The sequence below is a fragment of the Rousettus aegyptiacus genome, unplaced genomic scaffold, assembly GCF_014176215.1.
Source record: "Rousettus aegyptiacus isolate mRouAeg1 unplaced genomic scaffold, mRouAeg1.p scaffold_m13_p_2, whole genome shotgun sequence".
Classification (NCBI taxonomy): Eukaryota; Metazoa; Chordata; class Mammalia; order Chiroptera; family Pteropodidae; genus Rousettus; species Rousettus aegyptiacus.
In genome coordinates, this window is record NW_023416295.1 from 160,102,961 (window position 1) to 160,130,257 (window position 27,297).

The 27,297-nt window shown below is 38.6% G+C and overlaps 1 protein-coding gene and 1 pseudogene across 18 annotated transcripts in view; both read right to left on the reverse strand.

The window, feature by feature from the left end:
• The window catches only part of ANKS1B (ankyrin repeat and sterile alpha motif domain containing 1B), an 818,845-nt gene that overhangs the window by 39,703 nt on the left and 751,845 nt on the right, over positions 1-27,297 (reverse strand). For 8 of the 18 annotated variants that reach the window (XM_036237315.1, XM_036237319.1, XM_036237320.1 and 5 more), the window contains 3 exons: positions 15,404-15,478; positions 8,917-9,045; positions 7,008-7,079 (listed from right to left, as the gene is read on the reverse strand). In XM_036237315.1, the coding sequence (XP_036093208.1) occupies positions 7,008-7,079; positions 8,917-9,045; positions 15,404-15,478 (276 nt within the window). The remainder of the gene's footprint in view (positions 1-7,007; positions 7,080-8,916; positions 9,046-15,403; positions 15,479-27,297) is intronic. The other 10 variants (XM_036237318.1, XM_036237317.1, XM_036237331.1 and 7 more) reach the window with 2 other exon arrangements.
• Positions 6,566-6,683, reverse strand: LOC118614268 (annotated as a pseudogene).

Here is a 27,297-nt window from a genome sequence, read left to right on the forward strand (position 1 = left end):
ATCTGTGAGCAAAACTGAATCATCTCTGGGTTACATACCGTGATGGTAGTGAAATGGTGGTTACGACAATGAACATTCAGCAGAGTAATATATCTGGACCAATGACAAGTGACTCAACACATTTAGAAAGAGAACTTGAGACAAGTGGGAGTTCAAGACAGAAAAGAGTGCTATATGAGAGAAAAGCCAGTAACAAGAGCAATAAACACAAAAATAAAAAATAAAAGAGTACTGGGATATGAAGAGGATATGGAATCAGATGGTTGGAACTGTTCGGTCTTCTGTTGGGTTGACCCCTAGGAAAATATTCACAAAGCAAAAATTACACATGAGCAAAGCTCAGCAAATAAGGAGTTAGAAATGTGGTGGTTTCCTTGTGTGTAATGCTATTTTAATACACACACACACATTTACAGGCTTAGACCTGTATTTACCTGGCTTGTGTAGTACCTGGGAGAGAGTGAAAGCTACGTTGATTCTTCTTTGAAACTTGGGCAAGACTTAAAAAACACAGTTGTTTATGAGTTTTTCCCAGCCTGGTTCTAAAGAAGTAGTCCCTAAAATTATTTCTGAAAATGCGATTTTTCATAGAAGAGATTTGTAAAAGGACAGAAAAACTAAACACAGCTGTAGTTTGAATTTCTTCTAAGAAAGGAGGAAAAAGGTTTCTTAATTTAATATTTCCATTTAATTTTAAAATCTAACTTTTGTCAAGCTTTCCAATCCATTCTCTACCATTAATTTGTTTCATTAAGCATAGAAAAAAGTCTTCACACTTCAACCAAAGCATAGACAATTATTTGGAAATCTATATATTGGAAAATTCAGCTCGAGAATTGCTTCCAGAATTAAAAGTTTAACAATCATACCAGTTAAGGGGAATAGACTCAACAAGAAGTCTGAACTCTGGTAAAACTTTAAGCCCTTTGGGAAATGAAAGTTCTAAAACCTAAATACACTGTTAAGATTTGCTTATTCCTGATTTAAAAATAATTTAAAAATTTTCTTTTCTTAAATCAGGAAGGCACATATCTACCTTATTGTAGTTGAAAGCACACACTTCTTTTTTTTTTTTAAAGAAAGATTTCCTTGAGCATAAACACCTGTGAACAATAATAACCATTAACTATGGGATTAGAGAAAGTCAGATTTCAGAAAGTTTTAAATGGAATATAATGGCCTACCCCTTACAGTAGCAGATGTTTCCTGAAGGCATATTTATTTAATTAGGGAAATGCCAGAGTACTGTATATTAGTGAAAATAACAGCCTGGGGCAAAATTCAGGGCTGAGGGCTGGGCTATGTGTAAGTCTAAGGAGGCACAACGGAATAGGAGAACCTCGTCTGGCCAGAGCAAATCCCTCAGGTCACTGAACATTTTACATCTGAGAATCTTTGAAGTGGGAGCTATTTGTATGGAAGAGAATGCCGGAAGGCCGAAGCAAGGAATTTATTGCTTTGTAGAGTTCAGTCCTGTGGACACATTATTTAAAAGAGGCAACTCTCAATTGATTTAGGAACAAATCACCATCCCGAAATAGTAAAATGCAAAATTACAAACACCATCTTAAATATGGGTTCCCTCCATTTTCCTTCCCTTTTGGTGATGGCCTTAAACAACTGGAAATAAGAGTGCAGGATTCCTAAGTTTTGAATACTCTCTGACATATTGTGCAACAGAGAAATTCAGAAATATAATTGGGATACTGGCATTATAGTTGGAGAAAGACAAATAAAGAAATCAAAAGCAAATCTATCCATCAATTTACTTGTTTTTCAAATGTCTGGAGGAAAAGGTCAGTATGTTTTGAGAGTTTACTGAGTTAGACTCCTTACAGGCATTACTTTATTGAACCATTGCAACTACCTTATAAGGTAGCTATTATACGACAGGTCCTGGGGATACAATATCTATGGTTCCTGCTTTCTAAGGGGCGGGGCAGGGGGCATGTGTAGCCAGATATTTATACCTCAGAGATATTGAGGGTTTGGTTCTAGACCACAACCAAGCAAGCAATGATCTTTTTGCTGGTGGATGGTCTTGCCTTCAATTTGTAAAAAAAAAAAAGCAACATCCATCAAGCACAATAAAGCAACGTGCAATAACACAAGGTATGCCTGTACAGTGTGAGGTGAGGTGTGACAGAGGGAAGGTTCTGTGTTCTGTGGAACATGTCAGGGGGGCATCGTATTCAGAGTCCCAGAGCTAGTGCTCCCCCTCTGGAAGCCTTTCAGAAATGAAGACTCTGTCTCTGTGCACCAACTGAGCTGGAAAACAATCAGTAACACAAAAGGCAACACTAAATGAATGTGTTCAGATTAAATAGATATTTTTTACAACAACTCATATATCACCAATATGTGTCTTTAGATTTTAATCTGAAACATTTTCAAGTCTGAAGCTGTCATGGTAGAGGAAATAAACAGCCAAGTTGTACTACTAAGGAGCAAAATAATTAATACACATCATTTTTCCTAAAAGTGTGCCTCAATATCAAGGCATATTTAATCTCTCAGACATTTATCAAAGAAAAATCTTAAAGATAAGACAAAAATTACGATTTTACTTAAAAAAAATTATCAGAGTTTAATATAAGTTCCCATTGATTTTTCTTCACTAAACACAATTCAGTAGATAATTTTAAGGTGGACATTATTTAGGGTTTGGATCCAGAGAAAAAAATCTTCAGATGAAAATCTGCATAGAAATGTTTATAGCAGTTCTATTCATAATTGTGAAAACCTGGGAGCAACTAAGATGGCCTTCAGTAGGTTAATGGATGACGAGCTGCGGTACATCCATACAGAGGAATATTATTAGGTGATAAAAAGAAATGAGCTATCAAGCCACACAAGACACGGAGGAACCTTATATGCATATTCCTAAGCGAAAGAAGCCAGACTGAAAAGGGTACAGACTGTATGATTCCAACTACATGACATTCTGGAAGAAAAAAAAACTGCAGAGACGGTAAAAAGGTCCGTGGCTGCCAGGGGTTTGGGGGTGGGGCAGAGGTGAACACGTGTAGTGCAGGGAGTTTTCATGGTGTAAAATTTTGCGCAATGTAGTAATGGTGGATACACGACAATATCCATGTATCCAAACCCAAAACACCGTATAACACTAAGAATGAACTCTAATGTAAACGGTCTTGAGTTAATAATAAAACATCACTATTGATTCGTAACGGTAACAAATGCACTATGCTAATGGAAGATGTTAACTGTGGGGCAACTGTGAGGGCTGTGCTGGTGGAGGGAGTATACATGAGAGCTCTGTGCTTTACGCGCCACTTTTCCGTTAACCTAAAACTGCCCTAAAAAGTAAAGTCTACTAGTGAAATCTTAAGAAAATCTGAAGAGGAAAAAGACTGGTTAACCTGAACGAATGGGCAGTTCCATATTGTACAACGAACTGCTATAATTTCACACGTTAGTTTATGATGACATATTTTTAATTGAAATAATATATGCATAATAAAACACTAGGTGATTAGTGTAGAATTATCTTTATTTTTGAAGTGGAGGGGACCTTAGAGATGGATAAACAGGTTTGGATAACTTAGAAATCAACCAATCGTGACTGTCAAACAGTCTAACTGTTTGAGAAGAAAGAATCATGTTTGGTTTCTGCAGGGGGGCAAAATGAATGTGTTAAAGTAAGTGTTGTGGAAAAGAACATTTTCAAGTCTGTAAGGATGCAATGAAACCTCTCCTGAAATTTTTATTTATGATAACACATTGGAATATACCTCAAATTACTACATATGTCTGTACCTATATGGTTGAATTTAGCCAGTACTAATTTTACAGGCTCTCTGAGGGTTCCAACAGCTATTTCTTTATCAACAGACACGTACCATCTTTTCAGCTACTTCAAAGCTTGGCTCATCAGAGAGGTGGGACAGTCTGGGGGTCAGACTGTGGATGGTTTCGTTAGACTGCCTACTTTGAAGTCCTAGTTCCACTGCCTGTTGGCTGGGTGACCCTGGGCCAGTTACTTAGCTTTTCTTGGCTGCTCTTTCCCTATAGGTAAAGTGGGGACAATATCAATACTAACTTCATGATTAAATGAATTAATGTATGTAATCATTTGTTCAGGGACTGGCATACAGCTCTCAAATGTTAACTGTTATTAGTCATAAAAAACTGATTGTAGGGGACCATACCTGCCTGTATGTCATTTTGGGGATCATCTGTGATAATCCCTCAGGTTGATGGCAATATGAAGACACCTGTATGATGATACTTCTGCAGTTCTGGGGTATTAAATGTTACCAGGTTGGACTCCTCCACTGGATTGCGAACTCAGTGAGAACGGGGGTCACATCTTAGTTATCTTTGTTAACAAAACTGTGTATAAGAAAATATTTCTTAGAACAGGAAACACACTGATTTACTTCTTACTGGGAAAGAAATTTTAATTTCAGCTAAAATGCATACTGTTGAATTGAATAGTTTTTCGTTTTGTTTTTTGTTTTTTTTTTCCAATGAAGAGAGTAAGACGGGTAAAGTTTTGATCTACAATACTTTGTCTTAACGATATTACTATATATCAACTTTTAAGATCATCTCTGTCCTAAAGTATTTCCCTGGGAAGATCTGATTATATTGGGACTTTTGGCTGAAATGGCATCATGTTGAAAACAGAGAAAACAGCAACTTGAATATTAACTGCAAGTTGAGATCCACACCATTTTAAGTTGGTGAGAGTTCTAACTCACAATCCAATAGTCCCAGATAACAGACCAAGCCTGCACTTCTGCTTTTGAGAGTCTTTGGTGAATGCGGTGAGTAGGTGAGTAGGCTTTAGCTCTTCTAACAAAGACTAATATTTACTTAATCAAGATGGGAAATAAGGGTTTGTGATAGCCTAAGAAGCAATTAAGTTCCTATTTTCATGCAAACTACTCAAAATAAATACCAAGGGCAGCAAACCAGAAAAATGCCCAGATGAAGAATGGCTTCTGAATAGATGGCCTTTTCTGTTTCATTATACGCAACAGACAAGTATTTAACTAAATTATTCTCTACTGAGACTATTAAAATGGCTTTGTTATTGCTATCAGAATGACATTTCAGATCCACTTAATTTCAAGAAATTGACTGAAATTCAAATCACAGATCGGGTGTATTTTAAATGGTGCTATGTGCTCTACTCAATATTTATGCTGATGATGGCATTAAAGTAGCTGGATTTAGATAATTGAGTTAACAGTTAAATCAGAAATGCCATATTAATTTCTTAGGTATGTTCACAAATAGCTCTAAAATTATTATGAGGCTTGATGATTGAAAAACTTTCCCATTTTCTTATTGTTTATTGGTGACATAATTTAGATCAGATGTATATTTAAAATACAAGATTTCCAGAATTATAAAACCAGGAAAAACCCTGAGGGGCATCTCGTTCAATGTTTTCATTTTAAAGTAAGAAAAAGAGGTCCGTGAGAAGCCAGGGGATGTAGTGAATGACTGGGCTCCAGTGTCAGACAGATCTGAATTCCAGTCCCGGACTGGCAAATTCTTCACTGTGTGAGCTGGGGAGAGTTATCTAATCTAAGCCTTAGTTTCTTCACCTGTAAAGTGGGGATAATAACTGTACTAATCTCATAGGTTTACGGTAAATATTAAGTATGAAAAACATGCACAGGACTTAACATGGAAGACTGGAGCATTGAAACTACTCAGGAAATGTCAGCAGTTATTACTGTTATGAGTAACAAGTGACTCCTAAGCCAAGTAAACAGCAATGGAACCAGAACTAAGAGTTCCTGACACACAGCAGGGCATTCTTCATCTAAACACAGTACCTGAACTAAATATTCATCGGTGCACTGACAATTTAGTTATCACTCTACATCAAATAGAAGGATGATCGTGTCAGTCTTTCTGCTATTGATCAAAATATTAAATTGGCGATCACATGCTGAGGTCTCAATTCAATGAAGAGTCACACATATTCACACATATCTACAACCAGTGGATATTAAATATTTACTTTGATAACTATTTTAGTTCAATTATATGCTTTTCAATATTTTCCACCCAAAGCTGCTCATTTAAAATAAACGACAGGGTGTACTGGCCACAAATCAAAGTTAGGGTTCATTCGCAAATGATCTTAAATTAAACTCTAGTTAGTTGCTACATGGAATAAGTTCAATGTTCTTATTTTGCACTGTCAGTCAGACATCACGATAACTCCTATAAGTCTGCTGTGGAAGAAGCAAGAATAAGGGAGACGTGAAAGGAGAGCTAAGGGGTTTCTGCAGCATGAGTGAGATCTGGTTTGGCTAATACAGTCACCCATCACAGATGTTTGGAATGGCCATTATGGTCAACGTTCACTGCTCTTATATGATTCAACTCAGAGTTGGACATTTCTCTTATACTAGAGAAATAAAGAATAATTAAGAAGCCTCATAAAATATCAGCTTTATATAATATATTCTCAATACTTTTGCATTTGATAATTTTTAGTTAATTGGCAGTCTTTTCAGTAAATATTCTCAGAGTATCAAGGGGGTGCTTAAAATATTTTCTTTTTTTTTTTTGTTTTTAATGCCTACAGCATCTGGTATTCCTAGATGGTATCCTATCCAAGTAGTAACCAGGCCTGACCCTGCTTAGCTTCTGAGATCAGATGAGATCGGCACATTCAGTGTGGCATGGCCGTAGACAATATTTACTTGTAATAAACAAAAGATCATTTTTTCCTCCTAATCTAGCGAATGATCAGTGTACACACAATTAATTTTAGAGCTTTAATAATAAGAGCTTTAATAATAATATGGTATAAATATATCAAATAGACATCGACTCAAACTACAGAGATAAGCTCAAGTATAAACGTGATAAAAGCACAAACACCTTTTCATGTAACACTAATGTGATTTGTCAGACCAACAGATGAAGATAATAGTAATTTGAAAAGTGGCAATTTGTATCCATACCCCGTATTTAGTATTTCGGCAACCAGAAATAAAATTGTTTGGCAAACTTACCCGCATTTTTGCACAAGCATCTTGGGTTGATTCTGTCCCCCTGAGCTCTTTTATCAGCATAGAACCTAAATACTAAAATACAAAAAAGTCCAATGATTTATGAAAAACAGCGATTTAAAAGCAAACTGTGAAAGTATTGCTGGCTAGGTTTCCTGTCTATAAATCGTTGCATAACTTTTAAAAACGAACAGTAACTAATCCTAACAAATAATTGCATTTATGGAGAGAATGCAGCAGAGTTAAAAACAGTTCTGAAAGCTGTAAATTGCTCTTTATAATAAAACTGCAGCCATCTTTCAAATCATATTTAACTGCAAAATGGGGGCATCTAAAAATGTTTTCCCTGTTTTTTTGAGGCAGCAATGTCTGCAAAAATAAATCACAGCACCATCTATGTAATTACAGGGTTGTATGAGACAGCTGAGAAGTTGAGCAACACGCAGCCCATTTAGGCTTAGTTGGCTGCATAGGTAATTAACGTTAGGCTGTTCTTAGGCAGAGATGCCGTGCTGGATCTTTTTCATTCACAGCTGTGTGCCCTATGATGGTTGATCCACCTGAGAACGGGATGGGAGCGTGCGGAGAGGGAGAACGTCATTCTCAGTTGTTCCTCATTGCAGGGCGCTGAGTCCCTGGTGCGAACTGGCACTGGAGGGCTGAATGGGGTAGAAGGATGAGAAACTCCCCTCCCAGGAATGACCAATCACCTTGCTCTCAGGTGATGGCACACAACACTGCCTTAGTACAAAATGCTCCCAGTTCTGGCTGGGAGCAAATAGTTTTTAGCAAAATGTCTATTTTGCCTTTCTAATGCTTGGCTCCTCAAACTTTTTTGAAGCTTCGGTAAGTTTCCTTCCTTTTGTCGTTTATTATTTTTTTCCTTTAGAAAATAAATAATAAGATCTCTATGTGTCTGTTTTTTAAACATAATTATTCTGACATGACATAGGAGACCCTGGCACTCTGCAAAAAACGGGACTGGCAATGAGCCCTGCAGACCCGGGAGGTCCCCAAAGACGATGTGCATGGCCTAACAGCAGTGGGCTTGGTCAAAGTCTTCGAAGAAAGGCATGTCCAGAAAATCTCAGGGGTTTGGCGTTCGAGCTTTGGAGGGAGGAGTCGTTTCAATCCTACAGATTTGGGAAAATTACTATTGAAATAAATCCAATGCATCAAGAAAAATAAGCAGTAAAAGAGGTACAGATAGCACAAAATGAAAAGTCTAAATTGCTCTGAGATAACCAGAATGCCCACATCTTAATTAAGGAAAATGATCTTGGTGAAAGCCTTCTCTTTCAAGGTATTAGGAAAGTTTGTGGTAATTGAAATATGTCTTTTAAAGAGAGGCAGTTTCAATACACTGCCGAGGTTAGTTTAGCTACATTTCCTGTCGTAGTCATGACAACCACCTGCCCCAAAATCTATGGTATCTTTTGAAAATTTACTTGTTCAGATCACTCACAATTCTTGGCTAAGCTTGGATCCCTCTCCTATTAAAAAAAAAAAAAAAGCCCAGTAATATAATCTTAATGATAACAATAAAAAGAATCTGGCATTTATATAAGGCGGTAGACCCAAGGTTTTGAGACCACTGGTGAATTGAGATGTCTGTATGTGGTATACTTGCACTCATATCCATTTCAAGATTGTACTTGGTGACATTTCATTTAAAATATACAGCTATATGAGAAGGCAAAACAGACCTTAAGCTTACAAGATTAAAGGTGTTATAAAGCTCTATTTATCTGGACTTTCTCTGGGGAGAGAAGGCTACTTTAAGAAAAAGACAAGGGGAAACATTTTAGAAAGATGGATGTTTTGGTATATTTTCAATACATAACAGTAGAGAAGCCAGAAATATACTATCTATCTCTACTCACACCCAAATACTGAATGCAGGGTAACTTACAAAAGCTTTGTAATCGCATGACTGGAAGATGAGCTTCTCTGGATGGTGTTGCCAGTACTGTACTGGAGTTGAGGCTGTGGCTTCATTTGGAGGTCGCAAAGTAATGGAAGGTTCTCCCCAGTCTCCCGTCTGAAAATTACATTTATGCTAGAGGTGATACGAGCAGTAGGCAAAGCACATTCCCTATAGCTAGCCTGAGTCCGTCTTATACGCATGCGCTGTAAATGTGCAAATACGTTTGTGCGTATTATATGTATATAAATACTTTCCCTGTTTATGATGGTTTTATATACACTAGCACATTTCCCAAAGCTGAGTTATTTTTTGAGAAGTGAAAAAAGTTGAGTTATTTATTTTTTAGAATGATACTCTAAGTAATCTTAAAATAAAACACTGAGATATAGATAAATGATGTAATAATTCGTAATTGCGTGTTACAACAGAAAAGACCATAAATTTTTGAATTTTCTTTTTAAGTTTATTATGGTGACATTGATTAAGAAAGAATTTTCTGTTTTTAAACTTGATCATTTGAAATTTTTAGCTTGAATTGCCTTAATGTTCCAAATCCTCAATTCTATAGATTTCATTTCCCAAATATGACCCGTACCATGTCCTTTGAATAATTTTATCTTTGGAGAAAAGGTACTTATGATACTAAATAAAATTTCAGAAGATTTACTAATGGGTGTTAACTCATTCCCCTCATCTGAATTCATTTGTATTGATATAATGCCACTGTGATTGTTTTGGATGTCTTCGGCTACCTTCTTTGGAAAACCTAAGGCACAAATGAGAAGTGAATATTAAATTCCAAGTTTGGTTATATGTGCATATGCATGTATTGAGGATCCTGATTCACAAATACAAGCATATTCACATATGATGGGATATCATATAATACACATGCCCCCTAAGACAGACCTCAGACATGAGGACATCTCCTTATTTTATTTATCATTTTCCACAAGGTTAGTCCTGACCTATTCTATTATGGCAGGCATACCTCAGGGATACTGTGGGTTTGGTTCCAGACCACTGCAATCAAGTATCACAATCAAGAGAGTTGTAATCTTTTGCTGGTGGAGGGTCTTGCCTTCAATTTGTGAAAATGCAACATCCATGAAGCTTAATAAAGTGATGTGCAATTAAATGAGGTATGCTTGCATAACGGTTTAGTGTGAGCATCTATAAAGCCAAAGGCCCGTGCTGGCAGAGCTTTTTTTGGGCTCTAATCTGACTTAGACAATACACATGGGAGATTTCTTACTCTTTTCCCTGGTTAAGATTCTGATTTTTCAAAATTCCGTTTTTCTCAAATAGACATAACTAACTAGACCATAGGCAGATTTCCAAAGCCACTCTTTTCTAACCTGGATGTGGCTGGTCTTATGGAATTATGAGAAATTATCTTTCTCAGGAGTTGAAAGAATATAAAGAGGTCTCATGAGCTGCAAAACCAAGCAAAAACCTTGGTTGGAGACTAAGTTCTATGAAAGTACTAGCAAATGGGTTGACACTGTAGGATTTCTTAGGTGGAATCTTCGAGGAGTCTAGGATAAGAATGTGAAATTTTGAATGTAGGTATATGTTTTGGTGGAGAAAGAAAGTCCGTAACTTTCATTAAATTCTCTGAAAGAATCTAGAAACCTCAAAAGGTTACTAATCACAATTCTCCAGGAATAGCTTCAATAGGATTTGAGTTTTGGGGAAGAGGACAAGCATGCAAGTTTTTTTCTGTGCAGTTTGGACTTACATTAGGTGGCATATGAGGTGGCTGCCAATGCTGGAAAGTGTTAGGCACAGTCATTGCCTTCTGGAAGTTTCTAACTGGCTTTGTAAAACCAGAAGAAAATTCTAGATCCCCCTCAGGAATCCATAGGCCTTTGCATAGAGGCAGAGAGCCTGAAGCCTTTCTCTTTAAGGTAGGCTGCTCCAATGGCAGGAAGAGCAAAGCTTGCACCATGCTATTTCCTTAGCTTCTCCCAGAGTGTGTGGCCAGTCAGAATGCCTCTCGCTCCCCTCGCATGTTCTATTCTGAGCTACTGTGTGAGTCAGTTTCCTTCTGGTTGTCCGTTTCCTTGCATGTGGCTTGGTTCTTTTACCCCCCGCCTATTGATATTGTTACAACTTTACCTGGGATATCTATTTTAGCACTTTTGTCTGTTTAATGATCCATCTCTAACTTATTCTTGAGTTTTCTCTATATTTATGTAAATTTTTATTCTGTAAAAAAATAACTGACTGCAATTAATTTTAGGATTAAGTTTTTCTCTGACTTTTGATTTTGATGTTTTATTTTCCTTCTCAAACATCTGGATCTTTATTATTTCTCTTGTCTTCATTTCAACTGGCTGTGATTTGCTCTAAAAAAAAAAAAAAACTAGTATAAAATTTAAAATGTAGCCTATGTGGATTTCAATATTATTTTGAAGCTGAGTGTAATAACCTTTAAGTGATAATAGTATGACTCTGGAAACATGCAGATATGAGTTCTTGACTAAAAGTTCTCCCCCAATCTAGCAAACCATCCTCTAATCTCCCCCATTAACTTTCTTCCCCTTTCTCCCCCTCCCCATAAAGCAACAACAACATAGCAAACAGGTGTTGTACACTCAAGTCACAGGTAACACTGTTCACAGAACAACAGAAGTTTGCACGCAACTCCATGGAATGATACGAAGGGGGCCGGTTGACATCAAAAGATTCTTTGAACCAGTGTCTGCTGATGTGACAACCCAAACCAAGCATCAGATCTTCATGTTAGCCCTGTCATAGTTGAGCTGCAGTACCTTGGCCGAGCTTCACAGGCAGTTTTCAAAACAGCCTAAACAGACATGGCAGGAGCTGGGGGCACCACGGCTTGCCCAGCAAGGGTTGGGAATAGGGCTGGGGGGAGAGGATGGTGGGGAGAAGCTGGGGTTTCGGGGATGTTTCAGGTGTTAGTACATTAAGCATGCAAATCATATGCAAACTCATTCTCTAATTGTTGAATTAACTCAGGCACGTTTATAATTAAACTTCAATGTGAGTTCCATACACTTAAAGCAGAACTACAGCCAAATGCTGATCCAAATATTTACATCATCCACAAAAGTCGTAGCAGCCATTTTGGGAAGAACAAGCCCCAGCACATACCACCTCCGTCTGGAAATTAGCCTGATCTCTTATGAGATAACCACTGGAAGAAATTAGTGGCACATCCATTTAGCTTTGTTTAGGCAGCACCATCATCTGCTCTCCTATGACTGTACTTTGTCCAGAAATCGCAAACCACCTGCTTTGAATTCAGAGTGATCTGGCAGAGATCACTCTGGCAGAGAAGAAAAATATAATCTTTACTTTTTTTTCTTTCTGGCCTTGAAACACTGTTCCAGCACAAATATTTTTAAATTCCCTACCTTGACTGAATTTTTCTTTCTGGAAATAGAAATTGAATTTTGTCATACTTAGTACTATTTCCAGAAATTCATTTTCAAACAGAGGGAAACGTGTTCCCAAGATTTAATTTATAAGAAATTACATTTCTTTTCTTCCTGTAAATTCATCAACTTATTTTTTTTTGCCTTAGATCTAAGAATATTTAGAAAACTTGTAGGTGTTGGTTTTTCTCTATGGAATTAATTTAATGGGAATGGATGGACTTGGCATTACACTATTATAAAAGGCACCTGTGGCCTTGGCCCTCAGGTGGGATTCAGCTTCACCTGGATGATTGGCAATAAAGACAAAAGAGTTCAGAGACCAAGGGTGCTTTAGGTCTCAACCCTCCTGGAGGCTGAATTACAGCAGAATGAGCTAAGAGGAGCGAGGAGTAGCAAAAGAGACGGAAAGCAAATAAGGGTTTTTGCCTTATATATAAAATCATTTCAAACTGTGAAGCCCAGTGTTAGGTCTTATTAAATGGTGGATTCATATTCAGATAATGCCTATTTTTTTTCCAATTCAAAATGTTTATTAAACATGAAATAAAAGTCAAGCAGATCTAAAAATTCTTTTGCCTCAAATAATGATTTATAATCAAATCTTGTCTTTTATGAAAAGTAGATCAAAATGGGTAAAAATGAAGCAATAATATTTAATTAGAATAAAAAAATAGGAAAAAGTTGGAATAAATTCTGTCATATTTTAAACTATTACTGACTGGAAGTACTTTTAAAAGGCTTAAGTAATTACAGAAGATAAGTTAAAATGATTCAAACCACTCTTACTAAATGTCTTCAGGCTATCTCTTTAGAGCTTAAAATACTTAAAGAAAATTTTCCTTTTATTATGTATTGAATAATCTTAATATTCCAATAATTTGGTCATGGCTTCAAACCTCATTTACTTGGTATGTATGTACTTATTTATTTCCTTTAGGATATATCAATTAAACAGGAAAATAAACATCATTAATTATCCCTTCAAGCTCAAGTAAAAATTAATCTTCTAAAGAAAGAAAAAACATAATTTGAGATTAGAGTTTTAGATGGAGATTTGATCCCGTTTAATAGGTATTTACCAACTGCCAAATATAAATTCATAGTCTAGCTGAGTTTGAAGGACTATAATTGGGTTGTTCCTAATATGATGTAATTAAATATCTCTTATACCACCAGCTGAAAAATATAAAACCACTGGCTGAATTTAGTTATAATAGAAAAAAAATTCACAAAAGTCTATAGATAGATTTTTATTTGATGGCAGAGTCCAAAATACAGCCTTTAAACCATATTATTTCAAAAGGTAGTAAAGCTTTACGGTTTTAGTTCATATGCAACTAATATCTAAAGCTAATGCTAAAATATCATATGGTATAGCTCTCTCCCCCAAAAAGGAAACTGAGAGTACAGAGGGGAAACATTGTCTATATTCTTATTTTCTTCCTGAGAAAAAAGTTTCTTAAGGATGTCTGTAATTAAAAGTCGTGGTTATGACTTAACTTCCTAACATGAAAAGAAAGGTATGGTATTTTCCAAGCCTTGTATTACTCTTTTAAAATTTCTTCAAAATTAGGATTTAATTGATATTTTAAAATAGAGGCTTTTAAATCTTTTCTACTAGGAATTGCTCCCACCTACTTGCTTGTAAATTTAGATCTGAATATTAACAAACATTATTCTCTATTTCTTCAGAACACTTAATGAAAAACTAAAATGATTTTAAATGACAATTGTTATTTTAAGGTTCCCTTCCAATAATTCTGACAAATATCAGAAATGGGTTCTGCAAACAAACATACATAAGATCTAAGTGATTACATTTGCTTTCCATTATATCTCAGGCTTTGAGGAATGCTACATATAGCTCTATGCATTACAGATATGCATGCATTCGGGAATCTGGGTGTGAATGTAAGAAAAAGCCTCCTACAAACCTTCACATACACACATGAAAGCAGGATGCTGCTGGAGTTCCTTTAAAAAAAAATCTTCAAAAATAAATAGTTTGGTCAGATGCAGTTGGTTATACTATATTTGTTCCATTTGATGATAAAGAGCAGAGATGGCCACCTCTGAACATGGTTAGCATTTACAGGTTTGGGAGGAACTGCTGGGTCCCTGGAGCACCAGCATCAGGCAGTGTATCGTCCCTACCGTCCCCAAGAGCCAGAAGTTCCATGCACAGAAGGAGGGGTGTACCTGATGTGGCACCCCGAGAGAGGCCCTTCGCATGCCACTCCAAGAGCTCTGCTTAGTGATTCTCAACCAAATGTCTCAACCTCTCAGAGAGCAAGCTATCCAATGGGAAAAATTTAACAGGATATGAAAATAAGATTTTATTTTAAAATACAAAATGGAAAAAAAAACGGATATTGAAATGTTTACTTTCCAAACAAAAATGAATTTAAAAAAATATGCGAAGGTGAAAGGTGAACATTTGAATAGTAAGCATCTCAGAGTAAAATAGGTCATGGTTTCACATGCGTTCCAAAGATCAATTCAGTACTGTCAAATAGAAAAAGGCTGAGAACCACTTTCAGCTGTAATAGTGCCTCTCCTGGTGACACTCCTCCCATATTTGCATAAAATTTATACAGGATATCATGCAAATCATACTCAAATATTTCTCATGAGTAAAGCGCATGAACCTTTGAGAGCTGTTAGACACAATGATTTGAATAGCTCATGGACACGAGGAAGTACAAAATGGGGAAGAAAAACACTGATATATACGTGTATATATATCAATTTACCCTTTTCCTTCTTCCTGTAAAAGCAAGTTAACACAGACACCTGGGATGAAAGCCAAAACTCACAAGGGACAGATTTTAACTGCAGACTTCAAAACCAAGTATTTTTCTCATTTTAGGACAATGTTTGCACGTCAACTAGTCACAAGGCACAGTAAATAAAGTATAATAGACAAAAAAAATCTCAGGAGTCATTAGACACCACAAATTTTCTGCATTGCCAGGACATAGTTTCTATGGCTGTTGACAACATTTTGCAACACATTACATAGCGCAAATTTAGGACGAGAAAATAACCATTTGTAACCTTACATTATGAACCTGATGGATGGCTGAGAAAGGAAATCCAGCGTTCTGATTCGTCCATATTTCACAGACAGACGACTGCTGATATAAACAGAAAACTATCTCATCTTGTCAATATTTAAAACATGGCAGCTACCAACGTAGCATCAAGGAAAGGAAGAAGAAAAATAATACAAAGCAAAGAAGCATATTTCTTCCAAAAAACAAAACAAAACAAAACTAAACTAAACTAAAAAAAGAAATGCCTATGGTTTAATAATCGACTTCCAAGCCATTCTTTTGCTTAAAAGAATTTTGAGCTGGCTAGAAAAAAGAGACCACTTTACATACTAGCTTTATATCAAAAGAAATTACCAATCGTGCTGGAAAAAGTGAGCTGTGTTTTACACTTGCCAAAGAGAAAAAAAAATCCTTCCCTCGTCACTTCACTCATTTCAGAGGATCAATATTTTTATGAAGTTCAGGAAAGAAGGGAAAAAAATCTTTAGCATAGGTCAAACATTTTACTTTTCTTATCTCCAAATGACCATGAGCAAACAATGCAATAAAATGACTTTCCTAATTTACTCATTGCTCCATTTGGTAAACCTAGGAGATATTTTTCCCTCCAGAGCCTTCAAGGGAAAACTGTGCTTAACAAGGGAAGAAGTGCCAGTCTGCTGCCTAGCAGTGGGAGTGCGTGGAGCTCCGGGAGGCAGGAAGGAGGCTGGAGTGGGGAGGGCGTAGGGTATGGGAGCTCTGTTCTGTTATTCAAGCAGGAACTTTGGGGAACAGCGTTTGTGCACCTAATGAATCAGCTCCGTAATTTGTTCTCTCCACCACACCATTACCAATCTAATAACTATCAATTATTGAAAGGCAATAATGTTTGCTTAGGACCAAATGCCAAACTAACCAATACCCCCTCCCAGGAGTTATAGTAGAAACCACTAAACTGACTAGGCTCCTGGCTGGCCTTTACAGAGTTCTTTTCCTGAATTTCGTTATTCTAAAAAACACCATGAAATCGAATCACAGAAAATGGCAGCGCGTCTAAACCCATTCAGCGAGCACTGTGAACATTCCCAGAATTCACAAACAAAGGTACAAAGGTCAGTGCAAGAAGAAGATACGGGCATAACCACAATGTGATTTAGAAACCCAGCAAAGAACAATCTCATCAGCAAACGAAGGAAAACAAAAGCTGCTCCCTGGCTCAATGTTACCTCCACCTTCACCCTCCTAGAGACGTCCACTAGAAACTTAACATCTGCCTCCAGTTACAGCGGCACGTCCGCACACATCGACATCCCTGCCTTCCATCCTTCTGTCATCTGGATGGCTTGTCAGGTCACTGGCATTCTGTTAAGCAAGAAAGAGCCCCAGACTCTGACCGAAAGGCACCTCCAACCACCTGCCACTTAAACCAGCTCTGCTCTTCTCAGTTCGCTCTAAACTTCATGCTATTTTCTTCACAAGGGCATCTTCCTCTTCCCACTTTTCAAAAATTAAATCTCTAGCAAGTTAAGTCTTGGTCCCTTTATCCCCCCAGCCTGTCTCCAGTAGCTAGCTGCCCTCTGATTGAAATATATCAGCTCCACGCTTTAGCGGGATTACCATCTTAACTGGCACAAACATACTTGTAGGATACCCTTGATCTTTTCAGGAATCTCTCCCACAGTTCTGAGCTAATTCTTTTACATAAATCACATCTACTGGGCTCATGGACTTTTAGTGCCAGAAGTAACCCAGGGACCAACTGTCACCTGACAGATGACAAACCTGACATTCAGAGAGGTTAAGTAGCTAGCTCAGGTCACGCAAGGGAGTGTCACAACATATCAGCCTGCTGTGATAGTTAGGAAGGAGTGTCGGCCCGGTATGATGTCACCGGAAGGCAGAGGGACTTCCAGATCTATGGAGCTTATTTTACTGATTCTGACACAAGTGTGTGCACGTATGTAACCAGTTAACAGAACAATCTCAACTCCCCCGGGGTCCAACTACCTGAAAGTTTTACTGTTTTCCAATCAGCGCTCCCACATGGGTGATGTCCAGTCTCTCCTCTATGATGGGCAACAGGCCAACTAATATTTTGGGTCACTTGGCGTCACAAAGGATCCATTTCGCATAAAACTCTAATATCATATCTGTTTCAGACATTGCTCTCCCTCACTATAGGCCAGTGTTGGGGCTTAAAAATCCTGAGGTGGGATGTCAGTCTTGGATGCCCTGAACCCCAAGCTCTACCCCTGTCATGTGCTTACTTGCGGAGGAGGGTACAGAAGGACATGGGCCCCTTTCTTATCTGGCAGTGGCTGAGTTGCCTCTGACGGTTGTCATTGGTTCTCATGGCAAAAATGACTTGGCCTCTGATGCCCTCCTGTAGGAACGTCCCGGGCTCAGGTTGTGTTGTGCCCATGTGACTTCTCCGGGGAGCTCGGCTGGCCAGGGCTGGGGTCCCCACTGCGCAGTTCCCGATGCGAGAGGTCTGGTTCTGGCTTGACCTCCTCCACGCGGCCTTCCTTGTGCCCATGCATGCCCGCCCCGTGGACGGGACGCAGGGGAGATGGCATGAGCCCAGCCCCCCTCTGCATATCCACTGGCATCTCACGGACACAGCCTTGCCACACGGGGCTGGCTGTTCAGTGACCACTCCCCTTCTCTACCAGGATCTCTCTCCAATTCTTCCTTCAGCTCAGGTTACTGCTGCGTGCACCTGCCTGCCAGAAGCCCCACAGTGGAAAGAGATGCCAGTTTCCCCTCCTGGTAGGCTCCCCCCACAATGGCTGGGCATTCCTCTTGGAGCCCTTCTCACGAGGCTCGCAGTCCATGAGGACACGCTCCCATGGGAAGGAGGAAAAGCCTCAGCTCTTTCCACAGTGGCTCAGACAATTCCCGGTGCTTCCTCAGCACCCTCTTCTGCTACATGGGCTGGAAACCACCTCTTGGCAAACCTCGAACAGGATGTAGCTTCCTCTTTAGAGTCTGTGGTATGTAGTACATCAAGGAAAAGTCCCACTTAGCACCGCGCTTCACAACCGTACCTTCCGACAGTCACAGAAAGTTACCAGAGTTAAGGAGGAGAAAGAGGGTATCGCATCATACTTACTTTATTTTTTAAAAATCCATATAAAAATTTTCTCAATGATGGGGGGAAAAAAACTACTCTGAAGAGAGTTCATATGTGGCTCACATATCTTTTAAAGAAGTCATAATAGCTATTTCCCATTTATAAGCTATGTTTTAAACTTCGAAGAAGTAAAACTGCTTTAATTTCCAATAATTATGTGACAATGCAAATGGTAAAAAGTCAGATTTTTAAAAGAGTTTGTAACAAAGGCAGTTAATTGTTATTTTAGTTATGAAAGTTGATCTGAACAAAGCTAATGCATTTCAGATATTGCAGTAATTCTGTTGGCAGTAAAGAATTTACCAGGCTCATGGAGCAGTAATGTAAGGTGGACCAGCTGTAACTGGTGTCTTCGTGACATGAAATGGCTCTTCTAGACACATGGTGACCACATTGAGCACTGGAATGCATTTTTTGAAATATGAAAGTTTCCACTGTAGAGTTTCATTATATTTATGAAGATAACATGTCAGGATACAACATGTCTTAAAATATACTGAGGTTTGAAAAGTTAGGGGAAGTGATGAAATTTCATCTGAGGCCCCAGTTCCTAGAACAGTTAACGGTTTACATCTAAGTATTAATTAAGCCTTAGTAAAACATCTTCATCTGTAAAGATGAATAATAGTACTTGACCTACATATTTCATTAGGGTGTCGTGCAGCTCATGGTAAGCTTCACGAGAGAGGGAACTTTTTCACAGTTTCTGGGACCCAGAATACAGAAGGCTGTCCAACAGACTCACTGAATAAACGAAATCACAGAATATATTCAAAACGTCTTGGCAAACGGCAAAGCGCGACAAGAACATAAATTAATGTCGCTCATTATCGTTTGTAGGTGGTCCAGTCCATCGTGGCCACCTGTTCTTTAACCTGTGTCACTGCTGATACGCTTCTGGCAAAATGCCCCAGAAAGTAACCCTGTATGTAGACTTCCTGTGAAAAAAGTTCTTATTTTTTCCCAATAAAGGCACCTTTGTTGAAGAGAAAAGGAACATTTATAATTGGCACGCGTTTATGATAAAGAGCTGCTTATAGAGAGCTTGGAGGCAATTCTATAAAAGGATGTTAAACACCCCTGGGCAATTCAAATTGCTTATTAATTTTCTCTCAATCCCCTTCCCACATATACCACAAAGACTAATGTAGTTTATCTGAACCTAAATTACCATGAAATCCAAATAACTGGGGATTAAGAAAAGATAAAGTAGTCTTATAACTGAGATATGATTAATAATTTAATGTTTCTTTCTTTGATGATAAAGTCAATACATGTTCGAAGGTGTCTAATTTTATCTTTAGTTCAGATCTCTCTCCTGAGTCTGGAAATGTTTTCTTAAAACACACACACATCTCACTCTTGTTACCATCTGTATCTCAGCTTGTCATGAATTCAGTTCAGAAAATACAACGTATCTGCACTGAAATCTAAAAAAACAAAATGAAGCATATTACCCATCTCCAGCATTTTTCCTCCTAAAAGTGGACTCCTTTTCTGCTCAATTGGCAGGGACCCAGTAGTTCACAATAAATTGTCTCTCCTTCATCATCCACTTTCCCCATCTAACTGAAGCATTCTCAAAAAGTGCTGTAACGTCTTTCACTCAAAGCAAAGAGATTCCTTCCCTTGACCCAACATCTTCCTCGAGCTCCTGTTCAATTTGTTCTTCTTTAAGAAGCAAAATTCCTCAAGAGGTGCCTATATTCTCCAAGAAACGTCTATACAGTCTCTCCTTTCCCTTTTCCTGTCCTCACCTGAGCCCGCTCTGCTGAAACTGCTCTTCTCAGTACCCTCCACCCTGCCAAATCCAGCTTTTCATTTGCCTCAACCTAACCGACACGGTTGATCACTCCTTCCATTTTTCAGAATCCTATGATCCGATCATCCTTTCATTTAAATCCTGCCTGGAGTGTCAGCCCCCAATCCTTTTCCCTCTTCTGGCTATACTACGTGGTCTCATCCAGTCCTAACTCCCAAATTCGTATCTCCAGCCCAGCCCTCTCCTCTGAACTCCAGACTTGGATATTCAGCCGCCTTCTTGACATCTTTACTTCAATGATTGATAGGCATCTTAACCTTAGATTAGATGCCCGAAACCAAGCTCCTGATCATCTCACCTCTACTGTGAGCTTTCTTATCTCAGCCAAAGCCAAAGCCCTTTCTCCAGCTGGAGTTGTCCTTTCACTCACATTTCACACTCAACCCAGCAGCAAATCCTATCAAATCTACTTCAAATATCTTCTCACCCTCCAATTACTACCCGGTCCAGGTAACTGTCCTTTCTTACTCTGATTATTCTATTAGCTTGCAAACTGGTCTCATAGCTTTCGTCTTTGCACTCTTAGTCCTTATTCTCAAAACAACGGCCAAAAACGATCCATTCAAAATTAAAGCCAGACCATGTCACTCAGCTCTGTTTAACTCAGAAGCAAATTCAGAGTCCTAACAATGGCTTGCAAGGATCTCCATCTTCCCTCTCAAGTCCCCTCCCGACTACTCTCTCTTGTCACTTGGTTCTGAACAGCAAAGCACACTCTTGCTTCGAAGCTTCTGTATTTGTTTCCCCCTCTGCCTGAAATGTTCTTCCTCCAGATACTGCAGGACAAGCTCCCTCTCTTCCTTCAGGTTCTACTCCAATGTCACCTTCTCCGAGAAGCCTTCCATGAGCACCCAGCGTTTAATATCCAAATCACATTGTAAAAAGACTGTTCTTTCAAGGAGAAAATGAAAATTTGAAGAAAAGAAAACCAAAAACTTTAGAACTTAAGAACCTGTCTCCCTGGCACCCTGACATTCATTTAAAATAGTGACTGCTCATCTGTTGGGTGCAAGGTATAGGTCACAAAGTGAGTAGGGATCCACTTTGCTTTTGGTTGATGTTTATAGAATGGAAATTGCCGTGAACACCATCCTTTTTCCATTGTAAATTGGGATCCAGAGGCTGATGGTGGGTCTTGGGATGGAGCAAGCTGACAATAGCTCCATCTACTCAATACTTCCAATTAGGCACTGAAAACCTTCTGGGAGTCAACCGATGCTGTGCAGCTAGTTTAATAAAGAAACCTGTATAAATATAGCCCTCTGGTCAGAGTCTATCAGAGATAAAATTTTCTGCCTTGTTCTAGCCCTGAAAGAAATTGGCTTTTCCTGTTTTCTCCCTTATGTTTGTCATAATTCTCTCACACTGCGGGGTGTTTAGAAATTGACCAGCAAGAATCTAACAAGAAATAGAAAAGGTTTGGAGTGAAAGCTAAAGGAATAATGAAGTCAATTCCTCCTCTTGGATGACAGTGCTTCTAAAATAAAACAAAAACAAACTTGAAGAGCGAACAAAACAGCTTCAAAGTCAAAAGAAAAAAGGGCACCCCAAAGAAAGAGGTCTCGGTCAGCAGCCAGGAAACTCAGCGGCTCCTTGAACAGAGATTAAAATGAGATGAGATCTGTCAAAGGAGGGAGTCAAACAAATTTAATTCGGTCAAGAAATAACACACCAAACATCTTCTATGCATCTTTTCTTTCAGCAGTGACAGCCCCGTGGTCTTTTCTTTCATGGGCACTAACTGAATCCTGCCCGGATATCAGAAAATCACAACCTTTTGTGTCTCCTGTGTTCCCCAGACGCCACAGGCCAGTGTCTTATCATTTGATCTGTTGTGGAAACAGGGACAATCCTCCTTCTCTCCTCTCAGGTGCACTTTGTGAGACATACATGGCCTTCTACCGACTGTGTGTGATTCTTCTCTTCAACCACACTGTGAATACCTCAAGTTCAGGGTTTCTTACCACGGACCCTTTAAATGAAAGGCTTCAGATGAACTATTTTATTTGCAGGGAATGCAGGACTCAAGAAAATGCTGCTTCCTGTTATTTCTCTATCTTTCCGAAGAGCAGTCCTTGTTCTTCATGGTCGTGACCTTCCCCACGTGTCTGCGGGGAAATTCTTGGACAGACCAGTAATCACATGCTGGAAGTGAAAAGCCAGGCCAACAGTTGTTTCTCCATGTGTGACCTGCTATTGGCGGTGTCAGCATTAATCAATCTAGCAAGAGTGGAAGGAAGTAAATACCACGTTTGGTCCGTCATAAGCACACTGGCATTATATATATTCCGATATTACTTGTAGCCTGCACGGATTTATGATTTTCTCTCCCTCTACCCCTTCCTCCTTCCCTTTTTTCCTTCCTTGTTAACTCTAATTCTAGTGCTGATAGCACATACAATAAGCCCTCGGCTCCCAAAGCAGAAGAGAACTACAGGCTATGTGATTCCTGTTATTCATTTGTAGACATAATATATAACCTGCATTCCCTAATAGGATAGTTGTTGCCCTAAATGATATTACACAATTATTTATGAAATCTCTTCACAGGAGAAAAATAGAGCGGAGGGAAAAAATGGAACACTGTAAATCCAGGCCCTGTTTGTACAGCTTCCCGTGTTCTCTGGATGTTGCGGGGAATTTAAGTCAATTGGGATCATGCTGTTTATTGCAATATGTGCTATTTTACTTGTTCCACCTCAAAGTTTGGATGCCACTAAAAACGTTTTTCAGGACCAATAAAGAGCAGAAACATTAATAACTCATTCAAAAAAGTAACAATCAGCTCTTTTAAAAATCATAACTTGACATGCTGCAGAGAAACACAATTTTGCAAAGTAATATTCTTTGCCTGTAACATCTCTTCAAAATATACTTTATGTTCCTTTCTTGAAATGAAGGCTATCATTTTTTAAAATTTAAACACATTTATTAACTATATACTCAACATTGCTTCCTGTCTCTGGTAAGAAAATAGTTATTGGACAAAGCCATTCATTCAGTTATGTTTATTGAGACCCCATTATTTCCTCATTTTATCCTTGTGGAAAATATGGAGAAACAAGGTCAAGCTCAACAATCATCTTGAATGATACCAACCTAAGAGGTTTCTCATAGAAGGCTACAGTTTTTTCTTCAGTTCTGTTCGTGCAACATTGAAATCCATAAATTGTAGGATTTCTTGAAAGGCGTGCTTTTTTGAGGTAAGCTTTTGAAATGAGCGCATTACATAGTTGGGAAGGATTGCTGACAAACTGAGTGTTGACTAAGTTTTAAAAAGGCATTGGTAGACTAGGATTATTGGGTGACCTTGATAAAACTATTTTAGTTGGAAAGTAATAATGCAAGTATAAAATCCCACATTAAGGTTACACACACACACACACACACACACACACACACACACACAGAGTAGTGCTGAGAGCTGAGAAGGGAGGTGTGGCTCATAGCCACTGATAAAGCCTAGGAAACATTCGTGAAGAAAAGCTCAGTGAGAATTAATGATATATTAATGCGGTTAAGCATGAACATCAAGAAAGCAGATGTGCCCAGAGCTGGGGAATCAGGATGATGTGTAGCCCACATCCAACTCATCAGAATGATATTGGCAAGGAGCTGAATATGATTAATAGTGAGGGGAAGACATCATATTGTCTTCAGTCTTAAAGAACTACTCTCATCAAGAAGGAGCAGGTTTATTCTCTGTTGTTTCAGAAGACAGAATTAACTATGGAGGAATTTTAAGAAGGCTTATTTCAATTCAATATAAGACAGAAGTTCTATAAATTACAACTTTTCTAATGGTGGGGCTGCCTCACATAATGAGGGCCACCTTTCCAGTGACAATTTTAAGCAGAAATTTGTGGTTGTCTGTTAAGGATGCATTAGAAGGGGTGAAACATCATGAAACAAGACTAGATACATTTTCTGGCCCCTTCTCACCCGAAAATCATCAACACAGTGGTTAAAGTGCAGGCTGTGAAGGCAGACTTCCTGGGTTCGAATCCTGGCTTCACGTCTTATGGTCTGTGTGGCCTGGGGTAAGCAACATAAACTCTCCGTCCCTCAGTTTCCTCAGTAATCAGTGCTGTCTCTACCAATGATGATGATGAACTACCAGATCCAGGCTAGTCAGGTGATACACTACCATTCTAGGTAGTTTATTTCCCCGCCCCTCCAAATTTGAGAACATCTCAATTTGTGCCCAATCTGGAGTCCTAGAAAGCTGGGATTTTGTGGTGTCTCTAACCTTGTGTATTTACGGAGTGCTTGGTATAAGGTAGTAAAAAAACGACCACGGAAAAGTCAGGCCTTGCCCCTACATATAGCTAACATACACTTTCAGAGAAACAAAATATTTTAACATAAAACGTAATGATATATTTTGATGTATGCTAACTCATAAAGTATTTAAAAGCACTTAAGTACAGGCATTATCCATTAATCCTTTCCAAAGAGCTCCAACGCTAATTAGGTTATAACACAGACAGGAACTGATTGTACAGTGTTTGCATCCCTAAGAATGATTGTTTCCGTATCAGCGAAGAGGTATTAGTTGGGGCTTACAAGCTAGAAAATAGAAATAGTTTTGTAAAACATTGCTAAATATTATGAGCTTTACTTTTTATTCCTAGTTGCAGTTGAAAGAGCAGAAGAAAACTAGACGTTATCTCAAAATAATAATTTCTAAAACAATCCAAACACATACCTTTGTAGTTTGTAAAATACTTTGACAAATACTATTTTTGGTGCCTCATAACAATGATGTGAGGTGGGTGTTAATCTTACTTTAGGAAGAAAAAACTAAGGCTCCGAGTAGCTAAGAGACTTGTTCAAGGTTACAGAGGTAAAAGGTATCGGAGATGAGATTTTTTAACCCTGATCTCATTACTTCAAATCTGGTATTTTAAAGAAGCTCATTAAATTAAGCATGAAAAAAATGAAATCAATACCCATGTGATCTAACAATTTTTCATCAGACAGTCTCAGAATTTGAACGTCAAAGTAGGTTTATTCAGGCACCCACAGCTCTGCCTGCCTAGAAACCATACCAATTTCTGGCCAGGGCCCTTTGACTCTTTGAGGAGCCCCTGTCTTACCCCTCAGTCTATGGGGTTCAGGTGGAGCTAAAACCACCTCCAGGCATGTGACCTATGCTTGGTTAACCATAACACACACACACACACACACACACACACACACACACACACACGCTCCCTTGTGATTCGCTCAGGACAGGTAAGTGATCCTAACCAGGGTGATCTGAACCAATGGGACTCAATCCTAGGACTTTTTGGGAGAGCTCTTGGAAAGATAAGCCCTCTTTCTCATTGGTTCAAGTTTAATAGGAATTGGACTTGAAACTTTCTCACGCAGAGAAAGTCTGTTGGGGAAAAAAGCCAATGCAGAGGAGAGCGGAGCTGAAACATGAAGAGGCAGAGGGCAAGACATCTGATGAACACTAGGATCAAGCCGATCCCGACTTCACAGTGAAATGGTGCAGGTACATGACCTTTTCTGCTTAAGATGCCTCGTGTTGGATTTTGTTACTTCCAAACAGCCAGAAGAGTCCCTACTGATATATTACTTTAACCACATACAAATGGAATTAACTCAGACAGCACTGCATAATTAGCCCTATTTCCTCTAGACATTAAAAAAATAAAAATAAAAAACAACTCTTCTTCCTTCCCTCCTTCCTTTCTCCCTTTCCTCCTTCCTTCCCTCCCTCCCTCCTTCCCTTCTTCCCTCCTTCCCTCCTTCCTTCCTTTCCTCCCTCCCCTCCTTCCTTCCTTCCTTCCTTCCTTCCTTCCTTCCTTCCTTCCTTCCTTCCTTCCTTCCTTCCTTCCTTCCTTCCAACACTGGAAAAAGAAAAGAAAGAGAATAACAGAATTCTTTTACCCTTGAAAATTTTGCAAGGTCAGATTATACCAGCCAAAACTCTGATCTGTGGACCTGAGAACTGGACTGAATATAATGAGAAACATTCCAAAAATTTAACAAGGGGAAAAATTGCCTGGTGTGTCTTTTTGTGAACAAGCTGCTCAATGTCTGCCAGCCTAAGGCACCACGAAACATCACAAGGTCAATGCCACTGAAATAGGGTTTTTATATATTACCAGATTTCTTATTTATTCAGTTGAAAATAAGATCTTTTCTTTTGATTTTTTAAAAAATTTATAGTTTCATTTTAATTGGAAACGTTCACCTTGGTTAAGTCTCAGCACGTGGAGGTAATGTGGGGACATCAGAGCGTCCCTAGCCAAAATGACTGGAGGTAGGTAGGTCTGTTCAGCATCTGTCAGAACAAACGTCTGGCCATCTAACTTGCCTCACAGATGGGCTTGAGAGAGAATAAAAGAACCAAGACTTGTAAAATGAGTATCAAAACCTAAGACGTACCCACCTTTTCCCATTATTTTTTAAACCCCAATATACAGGACAGACAATAACACATCAATGTGTCCTGAAAGACACTAATCATATTGGAATTTCCAACCATAGGTGTCACAAGGAGAAAAGGCAATTAATTAACTTTTCCCATTAATGAACAAGGTGTCCAAGCTATCAGTTTTAAATACCTGGTATAAAAGCAACATTTTTTTCCCACTTTTGCTTGGAATGATGTCTTTGAGAATAGACGGCTGGTGGTCTAGAGTTTCTGGCTTGAAAGAGGGCACGGATATTATCAATATCTCAAATTATCTCTGAAGCTGGTTTGTCAGCTTGTTAACTCAACAGGTGTCAAATCTAAAGTTCCTGATAGAAGAGCTTACTGAGTTTATTCTTAACCTGCTTTTTTGGGTTATATATTATCTGTCTGTGCTTAAGTATTAGGATTTGCTTTTTTTTAGACCTTCATGGAAGAAAATGAAGTTATGGACATGCCGAGCCTTTCTGAGTAGTAGCTAAGTGATGAAAATCTAAATTAAAAACTAGTCATTAATTTACGGGCATTAAAAGATC